The 21311-nt window shown below is 38.7% G+C and overlaps 1 protein-coding gene across 1 annotated transcript in view; it reads left to right on the forward strand.

Moving 5' to 3' along the window:
• The window catches only part of TENM3 (teneurin transmembrane protein 3), a 1295372-nt gene that overhangs the window by 1269659 nt on the left and 4402 nt on the right, over nt 1-21311 (forward strand). Inside the window, exons 37-41 of the mRNA XM_066548306.1 lie at nt 6644-6819; nt 7507-7742; nt 13231-13527; nt 14721-16332; nt 18131-18261. Coding sequence (XP_066404403.1) covers nt 6644-6819; nt 7507-7742; nt 13231-13527; nt 14721-16332; nt 18131-18261 — 2452 coding nt within the window. The remainder of the gene's footprint in view (nt 1-6643; nt 6820-7506; nt 7743-13230; nt 13528-14720; nt 16333-18130; nt 18262-21311) is intronic.

Below are 21311 nucleotides of genomic sequence, written 5' to 3' on the forward strand. Positions count from 1 at the left end.
AAGATAAAAGACCATTACCTGAATTATTTAACCAGCTGTGCCAACAGTTTTATAAGACTCCCCCAGATGAAAACAGAGTGAAGACCCTTTCCCTATGGAAAAGCCATCAGATGAAGGCACAGGAAAAGCTTGAGTTGTCTGACGGTTGGACGGGGGGGACAGATAAATGGACAGATAAATATAGCTGATACTAATACTTTTAATGACCTTCTAACCTTTTTGGTTTTGTGAGTTTGCATTTTTTGCCCAAATTCCTTTAAAAAACAAGTAGGCATATAAATTTCTGTCCAGAATTGGGAATCTGGCTGTAGTTTAATTTAATTTTTTCCTAGAATCATTCCTGGACCTATTTTCTGTAATTCCTGTTTATCCACATTTTTCTCAGAGCTAGGCACAACAGAAGGGAAAAGGAAAATAAAAAGGGACAGGTGAAAGGAAAAAGGAGAGGGAGAGGGGAAAGGAATAAAGCAGGAAAGAAAGGGGAGAAAAAAGGAAAATGTTTTTAAATATATTTAGAATTCTGTAAAATTGGAAAGAATGTTGATTTTTTTCATAAAATCATAGAATATTCTGAGTTGGAAGGGACTCAGAAGGATCATCAATGTCCAGCTCCCAGCCCTGGCCCTCCACAGAACAGCCCCTAGAGTCACACCATGTGTCTGAAAGTGTTGTGCAAACAGTTCCTTAATTCTGTCAGGCTTGGTGCTGTGACCACTTCCCTGAGGAGCCTGTTCCAGTGTCTGACCATCATCTAGATGAAGAACCTTTTCCAATATAAACCATATCCAACATAAACCTCCTCTGACACAGCTTCATGCCATTCCCTTGGGTCCCATCATGGTCACCACGGAGAAGAGATTGGTCCCTGACCTTGCACTTTCCCTCACAAAGATGTTGAAGCCCACAATGAGGTCTCCCCTCAGTCTCCTCTTCTCCAGGATGAACAAACCAAGTGACCTCAGCTGCTTCTCGGGCAGCTTCCCCTCAAGGTCCTTCTCCATCTTCCTTGCCCTCCCTTGGATGCTCACTAACAGCTTTATGTCATTCTTACATTGTGGCACCCAAAACTGCCCCCAGCACTCGAGGTGAGGCTGCCCCAGTGCAGAGCAGAGCAGGACAATCCCCTCCCTGGCCTGGCTGGCCATGCTGTGCCTGATGCACCCCAGGACACGGCTGACCCTCCTGGCTGCATTTTTTCTCATGCTTAATAATATTCCAGATAAGAAAAAAAGAAAAATGCTATCACTTCTTAGATAAAAATAAAATAAAATTTTAAAAATCCACTTGTCATAATTTACAGGCTACTAATATATATCAAATTGTCATTTGCTTTCTTCTTGTTAAGCAAAACAAAATATTAGGAAGACATACCACCATATTCTTCATTGTTTGGGGGTTTTGGGTTTTTTTTTAATTGTTATATCTCCAAAGGAAGTCACAGAATCACAGAATCACAGAAATTCTAGGTTGGAAGAGACCTTTAAGATCATCGAGTCCAACCCATGTTCTAATACCTCAACTAGATCATGGCACCAAGTGCCACATCCAGTCTTTTTTTAAACTCTTCGAGGGATGGTGACTCCACGACCTCCCTGGGTAGATGATTCCAGTATTTGACTACTCTTTCTGTAAAATACTTTCTCCTTATTTCTAGCTTGCATCTCCCTTGGCGCAGCTTGAGACTGTGTCCTCTTGTTCTGTCTGTTGTTGCCCGGAGAAAGAGACCGACCCCCAGCTCACCACAGCTACCCTTCAGGAAGTTGAAGAGGGTGATAAGGTCACCCCTGAGTCTCCTTTAAGTCATAGTTTAATATTTCAGGTTTCCCAATATAATTGTAGTGTGAATTCACAAGCAAGATGCTAAACCTTTTAAGATAAAAATACAAATTTATTTTGTGGAAATAAAGGAATATGTGCAGCTTATATATGAGTAGTTATGGATCCATTGAAGTGTCTCTTTCAATCAGACTAAATAAGAAATGCAAAAAAAAAAAAAGGAGAAATCATTTTTGTCCGTGCATCTTCAGATTCTTCAGATTATTTTCACCTTTTTCATTCTTAGGCTCATTCAGTCTCTCTTGAGACATATCAAAAGCAAAAATGCATGTCAAAATGAGGAAAGCAATGTACAAATTGAGTAAAGGAAAAAAATGCAAAATTCGTTACATTCAAGTTGAAAGTTTTTTTCTTTCTTTCTACAACCCACATAATGGTTAAAGGTGGCCAAAACTAGAGCTTCCAGTAACTTACCATGCCAAATTTTAAACCAGTAGGGGACAGGAAAGCTCCCTACAGGTGAAGAAATGCTAATGAAAGTGATGATATATTAACTGTGGGCTTCTTTCCTTTTAAATGGCAAAATAACCATTTTGGGTACTGGTTGAGAGAAAGTACTACTAGAGTCGCTTTTCTTTACCATCATTTTCCAACTTGGAATTTGCTTTCATTTGGGAGGGACTACACCTGCAGTGTGCTACGGAGACTGAATACAAGTGAAAGAATGTATTTGGAAACCAAAATTCTGTCATGTTAAAGACAACACTCTTCTGTGTAAATGTAGCTTAAATGGCCTCGACAAGCCAAGGGAGACATTTCATTGCCAGGTTAGGACAGATTTTTCAGCATGTTGTCAACATGGTATGCGCCTAAATAAACAACACATTGCATTCCTGAATGTCAACCTTGAACCTTCTCTTCTCACCTGCCAAGAAGCAGCACTCAGGTATAAAAGGCTTCCCATTAATAGTTTGAAATAAGTAGGGCAATGTTCCATAAATTTTTTAGCCATTCTTGGTAATCTGAGATGCAGAAAAAATACCTAATGTGAGTTGAGTGAAAGTATAACAGTACTTTTCTACTGTCAAAATTATGCATGTCTATATTATAAAATGTATTCATGCTTCATTTCTCTATTACAGTATCCCAACTAATAGTATAATCTGTAACCAGTCTTAAATACTTAATATGCATTTGGACTGCATGTCTTGTTATCTGAAATGTGCTGGAACTGGTGTGCCTTGCTCTTCAACCTGACATGTTTACAACAGAAAAAAAAAAATCACAGAATTTATTTTGTTGAGGGATTGTGCTGCAGAAGTCTGGAGAAAAACAGTATCAGTCATAAATTAGCAATTGGCTTTAGGTGCAGCCTTTACTATACACTTTATTTCTACAGCTCCCTATTCTACATTGAAATAACTTCTAATATAAAACATTAATAAAGCTCTGCATGTTGAGGTTAAGCTAAATGTGCTACAGACTAAGATAAAATACACTTGAGAAACAAGTCAAAAATAAAGAAAGTAGGACATTTCCATCTGTGGCAAGGCTTACCAGGAAGTTATTACTGCAAAGTGAAATGTCCTACATAGCCTAGAACAGAAAATGGTCTGGGAAGGCATGTAATTAAAACTGAAGGAGATGAGCAATGGAAGAGAGACTTCCAGCAGGTGAAGAGCAAAAGGTCGAGAATCTGGGAAGCTGATAATCATTATCTCTGAGAAATTCTCACTGCTGAAGTGGAAAACTATCTGGCAGTGGCAGCTCATCCTAAGGAAGAAAAAGGATTTGATCTAAGGGGAACTTCAGTTAGCGGTGGTGGCAGCTGCCCCCACTGCTGCCTTCAGAGTTATTGACCAAATATGAAGATTGTTGCCTTAATGCCAACAGAAGTGAGCTGAGCAGATTAATGCCCACAAGGTCATATCCAAGGACCAAGTTTCTGGTTTAGATTCTTGAAAAGTTTATGTGAGACTCACTCTTCAGGAATTGAAGAGGTTGGTGGAATGGCTTTGCTGTGGAGCCTGGCAAAGGAGAAAGATCAGAGGGCTCCATGGTAACACATGTGCCTGAGCTTGTGTTTGGATGAAAAGATCAAAGAGGCTGTGAAATACCAAATATAGGCACTCACCCTCTAGACTTCAGATCTCATTCCTTCTAGGGCAATTTCAATATTAGAACACTAGGCAGATAAAAAGAAATCGCTCAGTCTAAAACTGACAATCTTGGATGAATAAATTCACCTTGGCAGCAGAATGCAAGGATATTTGAATGTAATAAGAAAAATGGCTTCAGAATGCCCAAAGGTATGAGTGATGTTGCTATGCTGTGCATTGATAAGGCTTTGATTGTGGGCAAGAAGATAACAAGTATAAAGTAAGTTTAGTATTCGATGTACAGTGAACAAAATGAAGGACACACATAGCAATCTGTCACCAAATGGAATATGTAATGAATTGTAGAAAGGCCTATTTCCCCTTTTTCTTTTTGTTCCTGGCTATAAAAGTGTGAGAAATCCTATTCTTACCTTTCACATCTCAGTCACATTTTCTTCTTGCACTAGGATGCCTGAACCAAGAAATCACGGCTTTTAAGATTCTTTCAGGTTTTAAGTCATGTTTCTAAGAACATTAATGTGTAACATGATTTCTTCCTGGTCTTTGAACTCTCCCCCACTGTAATATTAACTGCTTATCTCAGGCTCATGATGTGCCTTGCCATATTTGCGGAAGACGAGACCAGTTCAAGAACTATAGGCACAGTCAAAAAATAATAATGTGGAAGCAAGAATGCATAAAAGAAGGATAGCACAGTTCAGTGCTGCATACTGCACTAAAGCCACACACTGTGCTGAATACTACTGATGTGTAGCATTTTCCAGCTCAGGTGGTATACTGAGAAATATGGTAATTAGTTTCTCACAGATACTGTGATTAAAAGGGCAAAAAGTTCTTACAGGGAAATCTCACCATCTGTGGCTTTAGTAAGCATTGTATGAAATAAAGACCAGTACCAGACTACTGTAATCAAAGGATAGAAGTAATTCCCAACCAAGTAATTTGGTACCATTTTCAAACATAAAGCAGAAAATAGAAAAGGACACTAATTGGACAATATATGCTCCCCAGGGAGTTGGAAAGGGAAGTTGTGCATGAAAATAAGTTCTTGGAACTGAGGCATGAGACTGAAGGTCATGAATAGGCTAGCAGTCATGTTCATGCCCAAGGAACTTAAGTATGTTTGTTTTGGTCTCCTTCATAAATGGAATATCTCAGCTTGCCAAGTCCAGTATGTGAAAAAGAACCACAATTAGGGACAGGAACACACTGGAAGAAACCTCATTATCTTGAAATGTACTTAACTTCAAAAAATAAGTTTTCTCACTTGACTTCCCTGGCTTGCAGTATGGTTTCTGATTTTTAAATATTCTTTTCTCTTGCCTGTTGCTAAGTGAACGTCTTACATAAACAAAGGAAATCAACTGTGCTAAAAGGATGGAAATGACTGAATGCAAAAAGCTGTCAAATCTACAGAGTAAGCAAACTGGAAGAAAGCATTTCTTAACTTAATCCTTTCAGTTACAGCAATGCTGTGCAGTACTCATGCTGTTCAGAGAAAGTTAGTGTTGTGGGTTACAGCTGTTAGGATTAATTCTCTCATTTTAAGAAAAAGAGTTTCTGTGGCCTCAGTGATATGGTTGGGGCTTTTGGGGGGCTTTTTTTGGTTTTGCTTTTCTTTTCCAGTAGGAGCAATTTTGATGATAAATATCAGCATGAAATGTCTAGCACACTGTGAGGACCTGCAGGGTCATGTTCTAGTTACTTTAAGAGACTAAGGCGTTGTTCAGCTTCCCACTACATGGTCACAGGACAGGGATGGAAAACTGAGAGCAAACAGGTCATAAGTGGGCATGAAATCCTCCTTCGGATGCTTTTTTCTCTCTGTTGCAGCTATGGGCAGGCTATACTTCAAAACAAGGAGCTTCAGCTGAACACCTAGGCTGACAAATCAGGACTCTAGCACTGGAAGAGCTAATCTTAAAGACAAGCTTTATGACCAGAAGCTCACACAGTGCTTTACCTCTCCTTATACTGTGACCAAAATGCATGTTTGGATTTGGATTTGTAAGCATGGTCTCTGGTCATGTACCAAGATGTACTTCAATTACAGAAATTCTATCTACCTATTCATGTTAAATGGATATTGGTTTAAATAAATGTCAGTCGACACAGAAAAAAATATCTCATGGTTTGTGTCACAATTCTCAAACAGTTCACAAACAGTTCACAGGTAGAGATGTTAGCTGTTCTGGTTTCCAGCTACAAGCAGCTTAAGTAGATTAAATATTACCCCAGACTCTGCTCATACTAATACAAGGGACATTAAGCACTCAGGAGTACAGGTGTTGTGTTCTGCATACTCATTGAATAGGAAAGGCCCAAGAGACACTTTTATTAAGATACCCTTATTTCAAAAATTTTGAGGATTCCTGCAGTAACAGCAAAATCTACTCCAGTTAGAGGGAGTAAGTACAGAATGCTGCAGAATTTAGTACCAATAAATATGCTTCCTTTGAAATGGTGAATTAGATGTGCAGCAGGATCTGGTCACGCTTCAAAGAATAATATGCAGAGCTGAAGATCCATCTGTTTGCTCTTGCTATCACCATTGAGGCTCCTGTATGTTAAGCAGTCTTTTGAGTACTTCAAAGCATGTTTGAAGTCTTTGCTATGCCTATCCCAAGCACACAAAAAAAAAGCAAAAGTGCCTTAACAATATGAGTAGCTGGTGTTTTTCTTCATTTTAGTTGTAAGTGAAGACAATTTGTTCCTGCTATTTATCATTTCTGGACCTTCTTTTTTAGCTATGATAGCGAGGGCCGTCTAACAAATGTTACATTCCCAAGTGGAGTCGTCACTAACCTTCATGGGGAAATGGAAAGGGCCATTACAGTGGACATTGAGTCATCCAGCAGAGAGGAAGATGTCAGCATCACTTCCAACTTATCATCAATCGATTCTTTCTATACCATGGTTCAAGGTACTGTAAACAAAAGATTTCTCAGCAGATACTGGCCTGAAAATTGTTTTCTTCTGGTACAAGCAGCTCCAAATAGAAGTGAAACTTTAGGGGCATCGTGTCTGGAGGAAGGGGTGATACATACACAGTTTTACACCTATACAGAAACAACTGTTCAGGAAAAGCAGTAGTATTGCAACAAAAGTAGCATTAAGTTTTCTAACCAAATGGTTTTGTAAGCAGCTATGGGAAGTAGAATACTTACTTTATATTAAAAAGGAATCTTGGAAAGAAGAGATGGATTGAAAGGGAAATAGGTACAGAAATAGTATGAAGTGATACTTGAGCTTAAAAGCAACTTGTAATATCCCAGCAACCACATACTTGCCAAAGTGAATAGTCATAGTATGCTTAGGATTAGGCCAAAAATGCCTCATGAAACAGCAGAGAATGTGTTTTGTGCCAGTCCAAAGAACATACTATTAGGATGAGACTTTCTTAAGTATTTAAGAAACTTTGATGATAGGTCCTAAAGGCATTTTTTGCTCCTCTGGGATATATTTATTCTTAACAATCTCACCCTGTCTCTTTATTACCATTGGGTAAGTTGTGTGACGTCAAGATGCACATATTGCATAAAGTGTCCAATACAAAGGCAGAGTCTTAACCCATGTAGGTAACCTGGAATTCTCTTTTTGGCCTTTTCAGATCAGTTAAGAAATAGCTACCAGATTGGTTATGATGGCTCACTGAGAATCCTGTACGCCAGCGGCCTGGACTCACACTACCAGACAGAGCCACATGTCTTGGCTGGCACTGCCAACCCAACCATGGCAAAGAGAAACATGACCCTGCCAGGGGAGAACGGGCAGAACCTGGTGGAGTGGCGATTCCGGAAAGAGCAAACCCAAGGAAAAGTCAACGTCTTTGGCCGAAAGCTTAGGGTAAGCACACAAGCATGAGCAGTATCTACTGCATTCTCATTAAGGGATGAGGAAATGTAAATACATTCCTGTAGGTATTGCCACCAGCAGCCACAGAATATTCACTATAGACAAGCTGACCGTAGATTGGGAAGTACTTGGTTTTATTACTTCATTTATTGGCTATTTTATTTATTAATTGCTCTTTTCTGTGTGTCATGGTTTAACCCCAGGCAGTAGCCAAGCCCCACACACCTGCTCACTCAGTCCCCCACCAGCAGGATCAGGGACAATTGGAACAGTAAAACCCAGAGAACTTGTGAGTTGAGATAAAGACAGTTTAATAGGGAAAGCAAAAGCCACACACACAAACAAAGCCAAACAAAGAATGAATTCACAGCTTCCCGTGGGCAGGCAGGTGTTCAGCCATCCCCAGGAGAGCAGGGCCCCATCACATGTAACAGTGACTTGGGAGGACAAAGCCGTCACTCCAAACATCCCCCCTTTACATACTGAGCAACCGGGGTCTCCTGTCCTGGCTGTGTCTGCTCCCAGTCCCCCATACAGCCCCAGTCTGCTCTCCAGTGTGGCAGTACCAAAAGCAGAAAAGGCCTTGGCTCTGTGGAAGCCCTGCCCAGCAAAAATGAAAACATTTCTAGGTTATCAACCCTGTGTTCAGCACAAATACAAAATATAGCCCTGTAGTAGCCTCTGTAAAGAAATACCCCAGCTAAAATCAGCACTCTGTGGAATTAAAACTGTTGGGTTTAGCTTGGAATGGCTAAAAAGAAAAATTTTCTGCTTTCCTTCCTGTTTTTCTTTCTGGTACTGAATTCAGGTAACTGATTCAGAATCCTGTTTTAAATTATTCTACCATAAGTTAGCATGATCCCTGGGTTTGATGGGTTTTTTTTAAATTTTAAATTAAAATTGTAGTAAGACTTATTCTTACTGTAGAAAGGGTTTAACTGTGTGTGCATGAGGATGGCATATTCCTCTAGCATATGTCTTTACCATTTTTTTGGCATTCCTTCTTCCTATATAGCGAATGAAATACAAGTAGGAAGCAAACTATGATTTATGACAGCCATTTGGTAAAGACAACACAAATTAAGCATTTAAAATTGTGTTGCCAGGAGACCATTTCAAGATCAAAGGTTTGACTTACTATTAGAAATGAACTCAGTTCTTTAAAATAAAGCCTAGGCAGTGTATCAAATGAAAGTAAGTAATTTCAGACCACTTGACTTCTTGCCATTTGAAGTCTTAAAATATTTTGTATCTTCCATTGGGACAAGAAGGGAGGGAATGTTGTTATGCAGGTTATATTCCTCTCTACTACTTTCTCTATAAGAGGAATGGGTTTTTTTCCAAGAAGGAAGAACAATTATGCACAGCAGCAGCTGCTTAAGAACAATATATTAGTAACTACCTGTGGCAGCTATCTTACATTGATAACGAAGAGGAAAAGGAAGTCATAATTCTGAAGCTCATTCTTGTGGTTCTGGTTCATAGGCATGTCATTTTATACCACAGTGGTATAATACACCTGCCAGGTCATTTGTGAAAGAAGCCCAAGAGAGGTTTGGCAGTGAAACAAATCACCACAAGCACAGTTCTCAGAAGTGACACTAAGTTTTGTTATTCAAGTGCAGTGGTGGTAACAGTTAAAAAGAGAAGGTAAAGTTGTCATGGGCAACTCTAACTCTGAAGAATTAAAACCCAAAAAAAAAAAAAAGCAAACACAAGGGATAGATTTAACAAGATGGGAGGGAAAATGAAAGATTACAGATTAGGATAAAATAATACTCATTACATAGAAATGGGAGAAGTAGGGCATGTGGAGAATGAGCTAATAAGAGACAAATGCCTCAAAAAAAAAGGAAAGAAACTTGTCAGCAATGAAAAAAAAATTAGAATGTTTTGTGAAATTTATTTACATGGAAAGATATTACTAAAATGTCAGTTGGGGGTGGATGGGGGGATGTAGGAAAGCAGAAAAAGAAAACAAGAGAAAGAAGAACAGGAATAATTTATGGAGCTCATCATTTCTATGTACAGACAGATACGTCATCAACATTTTTCTGCAAAGAAGACAAATGTAGACAAGAAACAGTGACAAAATGTATTGCCAGTAAAGGTACCCATCTCTGTGACACTCACTGTGTTATACATATGCAGTATCTAATGGTAAAACGTACACTGTCAGCTACTCTCTTGGTCTTCTATCTTGTTAATATTAGTTCTACCCAGTACTAGTAATCTTTCTAAAGAAATTAATTAGGAATTATGTTGCCCTTCCTCAACAGTCTTCAGTCAATTTTGCTTTTGCTCTGACTTGGTTTGTAATTTTGTTCAATAAGCTAGTTCTTCTCTGGGGCTGTATGTTTGGTCTATAAGCTGGTTGTGGGCAAAGGTGCTGCCAGTCCTCTGCATGAAAGAGCCTTTTTAGGGCCTTGGACTGAGGGTCTCAGATAAAGGAGCTGGCATGAACTCTGTCTCAAGGGATGCACCCAGAGCAGACAGGTAACACAGACAAGGGAGCTCACAAGAGGAGTCTCCTCTTGAGACCTGACATACTCCAGGCTATGCAGAGGTCCCCAGTTTTCACATTACCTCTTGAATCTCTCTGGAAGACACAGCAATATATTCCTCTAACAGAGGAATCAAAGACAGATTTCATACTTCTCACTGGAAAGAAAAACAGGAATTAAAGTAGAGGAGAATAGATGGAGACATAAATTACTGAAACATATCAAGTAAGTAGGTAAAGACTGTCAGAAGACTCAGTTTTGTGTCATTAAGTGTTTCTTCACTGGAAATTTCCTCAAGTACAGTTTTTATCATAATGAAATCCAGAGGTTTCAAATGTATTTGGAGTGTGGTTATCTTGGACACAATAAAAACATTCAACTTTCCCTTAAAAGTATTTTTCTAGCAGAGATGTTATTAAGAAGCACTTTAGAGAAAGGCACTGCTTTAGCTGAGATGTGTTATTCCATCCCTACACTGCCCAATGAAACAAGCTATTTCACCAAAACTCATTGTTACTCTAATTGCCATCTCTGTTGTGGGATTAGGCAAGAACAGCCAAAATTTCACCAAAAGCTCACATTCCTGAATGCAAGAGCTCTGTCAGCAACATCTGAAAGCAGGAAACTGGCTGGAAGAAGTATTTCCTTTCCTTCCCCTCATATCCTGCCCTTACACAGACCTGACAAATGGGAAGTGAAAAGGCAAGGAATGTTATCATCCCAGTTAGCAGCTAGGGCAGTCAGACAGTGGATTAAGTACTTTGTTGCAATTTATACAGGAAGGATGTGCTTAGCCAAGAAATTAACCACAATTGCTTGGACATCTGCCTTAACCATAAAACCACCCTTCTTTCTTTGCCAGTTCAGAAATCAGAAGAGTCCATTTTAACTTCAGTGTCTAATCCTGAGACGTGGACAAGAAAATTTATAAAAATCATAATTAAATGTAAAATAAGGAAGGGGAGGGGGAGAGAAAGGGAAGGAAAAAAATCAGAGAAGCAAAACAGGCCGGGACATGCAGAGATGAGTGCAGGCAGACACTGGGGGGGAAAAAAAGCCAGAGACAAAGGAAATTTAAAAATTAATTTAGGAAATGAGCTAATGCTAGATGTCAGAATATTTAAAGAAAAACTTCCTGAAAACAAGTAAAAAAAACTTCAAAAAAAGAGTTGAATGGAAGCACTTCACACTTAACTTTAACTTACTTCTAGAATCTGTCTTGTAGCATTAACTTTTCAGATTATATTTCAATAACTTTTGATGGTTCATTAAATAGGTAAAACAGCTATTGTGTATCTGCTAGATTTAGTGTACTTTACTTAGGAGATTTACATGAAAGTGTGATTACTGTTTTTCCTAAATTGATAGTGCAGATTCTTCTCATGGCAGTGATTTCATATAAACAAAGAGAAAGGTATTGTACATAAATAGAGAGACAGACTGAGCAAAAGAGAGCACTTGGAGGAACTTTTTTCCTATTTACCTATGACCTATCACCAGCACTTTAGTACTTTTTATACCAATAATAAAGGATCTAATTTATATTGATCTCTCTGAAGCTTATTAGCCTCAATTTTAAGTACCAACATCCATGGCATGTGGAGTTTTGAAATTTCAGCCTGAAAAATCCAAAAATCTTCCAGTCATTTCTTTGGTGCATCCCTATCTATTCCCTTGTTCTTTTCTGAATGTTATTTAGCCATCTTTACCCTTTGTAATGTATCTATGAGGTACTTGAAACAGATTTTTTTTTTAATTCTTAATACACATAGCTCTCTGTCCATTTCTACCCTACTTCCCACATGTTCACAAAATACAGTGTTGAAAAAAATCTCAGTTATCAGTTTTTCACCCCACATGGAACAACTTTAAAAAGACACAGCAGATACAGAAATGGTTTACAGATGAACAAAGAAATCCTTGAGGGCTGTTTGAGAAGACTAAAGCACAATTCAGTGCTGAGAGGAATGGAGAAGTGCAAAGATACTGATATAGGAAAAGAAAACCAGACATTTTCCTTTCATAAATTCAGAAAGGAGAGCCAATTCAATGAAAGTTGACATATTTTGAACACTAAAGGGAGGTGGGGGTGGATTTCAGTGTAAAAGTATTACATAGAAATCACTATCCATCACTTGTAGTTTATATATATCAATAACAAGTTTTCAACATAAATGTATCTATGGCTTTATTTAATATAAAGCATTAATAAAGCTAAGGCTTTATTTTCAAATCACAATACTTACAAACTTCAAAGCATTTTCAACTGTTTTTCAATGGTTCAGTAGTCTTCCAGTCATTTATGGCTTTAGGTAGTCAGCTTTAATTAGTCAGTTAACTAGGAGAAAGTATAATCCTCTACTAAGGAGTTCAGCCTTATAAATACATTGCAGCAGTGGATAGTATACTGAGTTAAATTTCCACTTGATCCTGAAGGGGAATGCCTATGTTCTAAAAACGGTTTAACCTTAATTTGAAGACCTAACATGCTTTTGAAGATCTTAATCTTGCATTTGCTATTTTGAAAAATACTTGCTGTGAAGGACTGAGATTCAGTTCTTTCTTAGCATGATTGTTATGAATTGGAAAAACAGTTGCTGGGAATATATTTTGACAATAATTTTCTAGATATATTTCAGACTGCTTACAAAAGAACTAGTTTGTATTGAAATGACCCCATTTATTACCAAAGTTTTCAGTGCACAGCTTTCAGTATTTCCTTAACAGTTGACTAAGCATCAAGAAAGAAAATATTGCAACAAATTCTGAGCCCTCTCTTCATATAACCAGACCTTCTAAGGTAGATGCTATTATAGTGCCTTACAGTTATATCAAGAAGTTGCTAAAATACTTTACACATACAGCAAATCAATCACTATAAATGGTATTTAAAGAATAGCTAGCTTTGTGGAAATAACAGGTTGCTGGGGTTTGAACAGCATGATTTATTGTGTCATTTTGTTTGCTTTAAAAAGGTTAATGGCAGAAACCTCCTTTCAGTTGACTTTGATCGAACCACAAAGACAGAGAAGATCTACGATGACCACCGTAAATTCCTGCTGAGGATTGCCTACGACACGTCAGGGCACCCCACCCTGTGGCTCCCGAGCAGCAAGCTGATGGCTGTCAATGTCACCTATGCATCCACAGGTCAAATAGGCAGCATACAGAGAGGCACGACTAGTGAAAAAATAGAGTATGATGGACAGGGAAGGATAGTGTCTAGAGTGTTTGCTGATGGGAAAACCTGGAGTTACACATACTTGGAAAAGGTAAAGAACGCTCAGGTTTTTTAAAATGCTTGGAATGTGCTGAAATTCTGCAGCACCTCACTGCTGCATACAAAGCAAAAATAGGTAGTAGAAGCACATTGCAATTATTCTAAGTATCAACATGTGATTCCAAGGGGAATGTTTCATTCCACAGATATGTAATCATGCTGTACGTAATTGCTAGGAATTGATGTGTTTTTAAATTATTTAGGCCACTGACTAACAAGAAGCATCTGCATTTACCTTTTATCTTAACACTTAAAATAAGGTACAGGGACTATCTGCAATTCAGTTCAACTGAAAATAATTTGTTTGCAAATGCTCTGCTGTTGTGGGCTTTTTTCACTACTAAGAAAAGCTCTTTTTTCTAAATAGTTACAGCTGTCAATTTGTACTTGCTATATGTTGTGGCATCAAAATAAGGGGTAGGCAAAAGATTAGGAATCAATACATATGTAACAATTGTTGAATGATAGCGCGCCTTCTAGAAATATCTGTAAAAATCACCCTTGTGAGATATGCAGAAAGACAATCCATGTCTTTTAGGGGTTTAAATATATTTCTGTTGAAGGTGTTGCTCAGCAAATACTGTTTCCTAGTTACCACAGACTTAATTTAATCAAGACCTATGATACATAATAGCCACACATTAGGAAAATGTCAGAATAATTCAAGTGGCTCCTTTCGATATGAATAATCAAACAATTGTTTTGCCTGTGTCTCAAAAGCTTAGTGAACAAGAACACAGTATTCAGAGTTTTCAGGCTAGTCAAATTCTTCAAAATCATCTCTAATTGTAAGAGAGAAATTGTATCTCCCATATGTTTTTCTCCTCGTGAGTTAATGGCTCTAAGACAGTTTTACTTCTTCCCATATTAAACATGACTTATCTGAATCCATTGACAATCTGCTGTTTAGCTGTGAATGCTTGATAAAAAAGTGATACAGTCATAACAAGTAGCAAATTATGAATGTGGAACTACTAATTACAGAACCCCTTACAATTAGGCATACAAGTAAATTAGGCAGGGAGATGTTAACAACATGTAAGGTCAATGATAACTCAATTAAAGAGGAGATAATTTTCTCAAGTGGGAATGTCACATTTTTGTGAAGAAATAGTATCAGTATGTGGCGGGAAGGGAGATACTGCACCATTTGTCACATGATAAAAATCTGTTCTTAATTTTCAGTCAATGGTTCTTCTGCTCCATAGCCAACGGCAGTATATCTTCGAATATGATTTGTTGGATCGGCTCTCCGCTGTCACCATGCCCAGTGTTGCTCGTCATACCATGCAGACTATCCGCTCCATCGGCTATTACCGGAACATATACAACCCCCCAGAAAGCAATGCTTCTGTTATCATGGACTACAACGAGGAAGGGCAGCTCCTTCAAACTGCTTTCCTGGGGACAAGCCGGAGAGTATTATTCAAGTACAGACGGCAGACGAAGCTCTCAGAAATTTTATATGATAGTACAAGAGTTAGTTTTACTTATGATGAGACAGCAGGAGTCCTGAAAACAGTAAACCTCCAAAGCGATGGTTTTATCTGCACCATTAGATACAGACAAATTGGCCCATTGATTGACAGACAGATTTTCCGCTTTAGTGAAGACGGAATGGTAAACGCCCGATTTGACTACAGCTATGACAATAGCTTCAGAGTGACTAGCATGCAAGGTGTCATCAATGAAACCCCATTGCCTATTGATCTCTACCAGTTTGACGATATCTCTGGCAAAGTTGAACAGTTTGGAAAATTTGGAGTTATATATTACGATATTAACCAGATCATTTCAACAGCTGTAATGACATACACAAAACACTTCGATGCACATGGGCGCATCAAGGAAATTCAGTATGAAATATTTCGGTCATTAATGTATTGGATTACAATTCAGTATGACAACATGGGACGAGTGACGAAAAGAGAAATTAAGATTGGGCCATTTGCCAACACCACCAAATATGCTTACGAATATGATGTAGATGGTCAGCTCCAGACAGTTTATCTGAATGAAAAAATAATGTGGCGATACAACTATGACCTGAACGGCAACCTGCACTTGCTGAACCCCAGCAGCAGCGCCCGTCTGACACCGCTGCGGTACGACCTGCGAGACAGAATAACCCGTCTGGGAGATGTACAGTACAGGTTGGATGAGGACGGATTTCTGCGTCAGAGGGGTACCGAAATCTTTGAATACAGTTCAAAGGGCCTTCTTACTCGAGTTTATAGCAAAGGCAGCGGGTGGACAGTGATTTACCGCTATGATGGACTCGGACGACGCGTTTCCAGTAAAACTAGCCTTGGGCAGCATCTCCAGTTCTTCTATGCAGACCTTACCTATCCAACCAGGATAACTCATGTCTATAACCACTCAAGTTCTGAAATCACATCTCTGTACTATGATCTGCAAGGACATCTTTTTGCCATGGAAATTAGCAGTGGAGATGAGTTTTACATTGCATCAGACAATACAGGGACACCACTGGCTGTTTTCAGTAGCAATGGTCTCATGCTTAAACAAATTCAATACACTGCCTATGGAGAGATCTATTTTGACTCTAACCTTGACTTCCAGCTGGTAATTGGATTCCACGGAGGCTTATACGACCCACTGACCAAACTAGTCCACTTTGGAGAAAGAGATTATGACATACTGGCAGGCCGGTGGACAACACCTGATATTGAAATCTGGAAGAGAATTGGGAAGGATCCAGCTCCTTTTAATTTGTACATGTTTAGAAATAACAACCCAGCCAGTAAAATACATGATGTGAAGGATTATATCACAGGTAAGAGAAGGTTACTTGATTGCAGCTTGGGGATGCTGTATCTACAGGCGTCCAGCTTAGAGGGAGTGAGACTGTAGGCAGAAAGGGTCCTCCTGTGACCAGTTTAACACACCAGCATCACAGAAAATATTCACTGGAAGCTGGCTGATATTTTCCAGTGTAGATTTTTGCAAGACTGCTAATGTCAAGTGCTCAGTAAGCCCCAGGACTAGCACAAAGTAATGTGTACCCAGCCAGGTGCATAGAAGGAGGAGTAGGATAGTATAGAAAAAGGATTGAACTTCTCTTTTGGCAGAAAAAGGTGCTAACGTGCTTACTTTCATATCTCAATTCTTAGAGAACCTATATGCATTTTGTTGTTCTAGAGTTAGTGATGTGTAGTGTTTTCCATTATTCTACACACCAAAAATCTGACTACACAGCACCAGAATTTTGGGAAAAATGTATGGCTCCAATACATTTGATTTTTTTGTATTTGAATTAAGTGTAAATAATCCAATTTACACAGACATTGCCAGTCTACAGGAAGGGCTCAGCCCCACTTACTTAGGAGCTGTGAGACTACCACTTAGAAGAGCATCCTGGGAATCAAGTGGGTTTGCATTCATTTAACAAACAGCAGCTATTAAGTGGGTTGCTAGCAGGCTGCCTGGGAGTAAGAATAAAAACAGACCTCTGAATCTGTCCTCTTTTAGCAGCATGTGCTGTAGGGAATGCAGTTGGAATCAGATTCTTTGTGCCATTGAAAATCATGCACTTAGTTCAGAAATTGCCCTCAAAATACAGTTTTGGTTCTTTTCTTAACATCTTTGATGTCTGAAATGCACAGGCAGACACTGCTTATATAAGGTTAGTATTACAATTGGTAATTTGGCTGCCTGGCAGTTTTAGATGCAGCACCTCATGAGGCATAGCATTTATTTGAAAATGTTAAAAATTATTTTAAGATAAATATTTTTATTTTTTAAATTTTTGGAAAAATCTGCTTCCTTATCCCACATATTGTGAGCATTCTTAAGTAAAAATTATTAGGCTTGGTAAGGAGCACTCTGCCAACCTCTAAGCTTAGTTTTTGTGGAAGATAGTGTAAAAAAACAGAAACAAGGCAGAGCACTCTTTCTTGCCAAACAATTGTTAACTGATTGTTGGCACCCCTAATTTATTTTTAACAGAACATAAAATGTATCATAAATAATGTGATCTAATGGTAACTTGGTGTCCTGTCTGCTTACTGATGCACTTCATTAGCTTTTCATTTCATCGATCCCACATCATCTTGAAGAGGAGCGGATTTCTCTTGAATCAACAAAAAATATCTGCCAAATCATTTAAAAGGTAATTGGCCATATAGGTGATATTTCAGGAGTAGTTTGAAGTCATTACACACACCAAAAGGACAGGATGTGCTCTGCAGTACTTTTTTTTTTTGGCTTTGTTTAAAAGTATTGATGATGAGGGTATGACATAAAGCATGTTTAACCTGACCATGAAATTCCAATTGGTTTAGGCTGTATGACAAGGAAATCTCCCCTTAATTGTTCTGGAAGTCACCGAGGCCATCAGAACCTGATTGCTGAACTCTGCAATACCTTTCAACTGAGCCTAGTGCAACTCTTATATAAAATAGACATCTTCTTTTAAGTTTAGAACTGAAAGTTTCCTCTATAGGTTTGCTGTTTCCATACAAAAAGAAATCAACTATGCCAAAAGCTATTATATGTAAAAATTGTCTGGTTGCAAAATACAGAACAATTCTAATATTTTTCTCTGTTTTTTTCTTATAATTATTCCCTTTCAGATGTTAACAGCTGGCTGGTGACATTTGGCTTCCATCTGCACAATGCCATCCCTGGTTTCCCTGTTCCGAAATTTGATTTAACAGAACCTTCTTATGAACTTGTGAAGAGCCAGCAATGGGAAGACATACCAGTAAGAAAGAAAACTAAACATACAAATTGAACAAGATAGAATGTTCCCTTCCATTCAGATCTTACAAGGCATGGATAATTCTCACAGCCAGGGTTTTTTGCTAAGTTCAATCCAAATTCAGTACCTTTATCTAGTTTAAGACATTACAAGTGGAGGGTTTATTATAGATTTGCTAAGTTAGGTACCATTTTATATCAGCTTTTGATTGCTTTTAGCAATTATAAAAATTTTAAAAGACAATAATCAATGAAAAGTTTAAGATGCTCTAAAGATGTCTAATTTTCATAGCAGAAACTACAGAAATTATATTTGTACTAACATTCTGCCTGTAGACAGTAAATGAATACTGTAGTAAAAAAGAGATGGTGAAATAAACAGAAGAAGAGGTGATATAACATATCCATACCAGGCACCACTATAATTTTGCTTCTTTTTAATATTAACCATGTGTTATGGATACCATGTGTTATATGTAAAGATAAAATACTGAAACTGAAATTTCCTGAGGTAAATTCTACTATATCACATAAAACTCAGGTGCTTATGAAGTTCTTTGAAAGCAAAAAACATGAACTTTCATCCTGAAAACCTGCTGCAATTTTAAATAATGAAAGAAATGCATGTGGAAGTAAAATCTAAGTCTGCTATTTAAGAAAATTGTATTTACAAATTAGGCTTACTCAAAGATCAAATACCTATGCCCTCAAAAATCCTATGGTTTTTGCTTTAGAAGGAAGCATTAAGAGACATTAAAATGGGTGATCCCATTCTAAACAGTCAAAGAAAAGATCTCTTTTTACAAGAATCATGATAGAGAATGCTACAAAAATTAAAGATGATACAAACTTTAAAAATCCTACAACCTAATGTAGATCAAATGTCCTTAGAATGGTGGCCCAGCAGAAGGGAACATATAGAAGCTAACTTTGCATTCAGGAAGTTAGTTAGTAAGTTAGTTCATTAGTTCATTCTTTTTTAACAGCAAGGAATTGAGTAATAGGGAGAGACTAGAGCCCAGCATGAGACTAGTGTCTCCCATGAGCAACAAAGTGAAGGAGGAGCATGCAAAACATTCCAGTTGTATTGGGAGATAAGAGACCTGTCATCAGGCATGGCTGTGAAGAATGATCAGAGGTTGTTTAGGTCTCAAAGGCTAAAGAATAAAATCATCCACTAACACCAGCAAAATCATACCAGGAATAGAACCAGCCTGGTCAAAGAGATGAGGGCAGACAGCTAGTTGTCAAAAATCTTTGGGAGAGAGCTCAATAACATGAGGAATGCCAGGAGCACGTGACGTGACAGAGCAAGAAGGGTGTGGTAGGAAAACAAAGATTCAAAATTCTCATGTAGGAAGAAGCTGCAACTCTGATATTCTCTGGTGAACAAGCAAATGCAGAAGGAGGCAGAAGTAAACACACAAACCACTTGGTTATTTTGAAACATTCTGGAGTGAATGAGCTTTACTGAGCTCTGAGGATGCATGTTAAATAAAACAAAACTTCGTCATTATGAAGTTGCTATAGCATCTTGCTGCTCTCACTGATGATTGCTGTCTACAATATATTTTGTGCCCAATAGCTTTCATGTAGGATTTACAACAGCTGAAATCCATACTCATTAGCAAATGCAGACCAAAATCTGCCACATTCAAGAAGAATGGAGAGTCCAAGTTAATTCATAATTCCCTCAGGAGTTATCCCCTCCAGAAAGCTACCCTTGTGCAAAACAGAGAAGCCTTTGCAAACTTTTTGCCAAGCTTTGATCAGCAGCAAGGCTGAATTAAGATTGTATGAATCTTAATGACTCCAGTTGGTGTCCCATCCAGAAATTTAGGAAAACAAAGCAGGCTTTTGACTCATTTGTCAGCAGTGAATCAAATGGTTTAAGCAGTATTTTACTGAAAGGAGAAGGGGTCAATTGGAAGATAAACTGGATCATCATCAAAAACCAAGTACTCGTTTTCAAAAGTGCAGCCAAAGCTATTTAAATCTTTGTTTCCTGCTGAGGCAACTGCCAGGGCAGCTGTCTGCTCCCCATCTCTATCAGTGCAGCTCACTCACAGCTTGTTGCTGTTAAGGCCCAGGGTTAGACCAATAAGATGTATCTATTCTGCACAGTTTTGAGGTCTCATCCCAACCACAGCCGACCCTGTGATTTGAGCTGTCCTGCTGTCTAGGTGCACTAGCTAACCATTCCTGCTAGCTGCTCCTAGTCTTTCAGTTGTCCAGGCTAACCACTGCAGTTATGCTTACAGGTCCCATTCCCCAGCCATCCTCTCTTTACCAAGAGTGCATCTGGCATAGTGGGCTACACACAGCTCTTCCATCACATTCTGCTATCCTAGCTTTTCCATTAGACTGGCTTGTTGGTTCTTTTCATACATTGCCCTTTGTCTTTGCTAGGTATGAACAAAACGCTGCTGTATTCAGGGTTGCACCCATCTAAAGCTCTTGGGGAAAAGCTCTCTTAGGCAGGAAGCTGATACTTGAAGTCACACAGCCCAACTGGCCACAGTCTTTTCACACGTCCCATTTTATCAGTTTCTGCAAGTACTTGCAAGAAAGGGTATCAGCCCCCAGTATTCCACCTCACTGGTCCATACCATTAGCTTCCCTCTCTTTTACTGTAAAGACTGTCATTACAGTTTGATTTCCCTTATTTCTTCAGCAGCTTGAGGGATTATGAGAGCCTCCCTGCAGTTTGGTCTCAGGCTGCAGCTGCTTGAGAAACTCTTATCTCCTGACTTAGCGTAAAGAAAGGTTTGTTCCAGTTCTAAAGCACAGCTTCATAACCTTCCAAAATCTCCTCAGTTTGACTGGACTCATGGTAGACAGGAATCATAATTGAACAAGCACAGAGGAAGAGATGCCACCATAGTAAGATGACATTGTAGTAAGACAGCTCTTACCTGTATAACATGACATGGGCTGGCAATGTGCACTGGCAGCCTAGAAGGTCAATCCTGTCCTGGGCTGCATCCAAATCAGCAGGGCAAGGGAAAGGAAGGATTTTGCCGCTCTACTCTGCTTTTGTGAGACCTCAGCTGA

The sequence above is a fragment of the Molothrus aeneus genome, chromosome 4 (genome assembly GCF_037042795.1).
Source record: "Molothrus aeneus isolate 106 chromosome 4, BPBGC_Maene_1.0, whole genome shotgun sequence".
NCBI classification, from domain to species: domain Eukaryota; kingdom Metazoa; phylum Chordata; class Aves; order Passeriformes; family Icteridae; genus Molothrus; species Molothrus aeneus.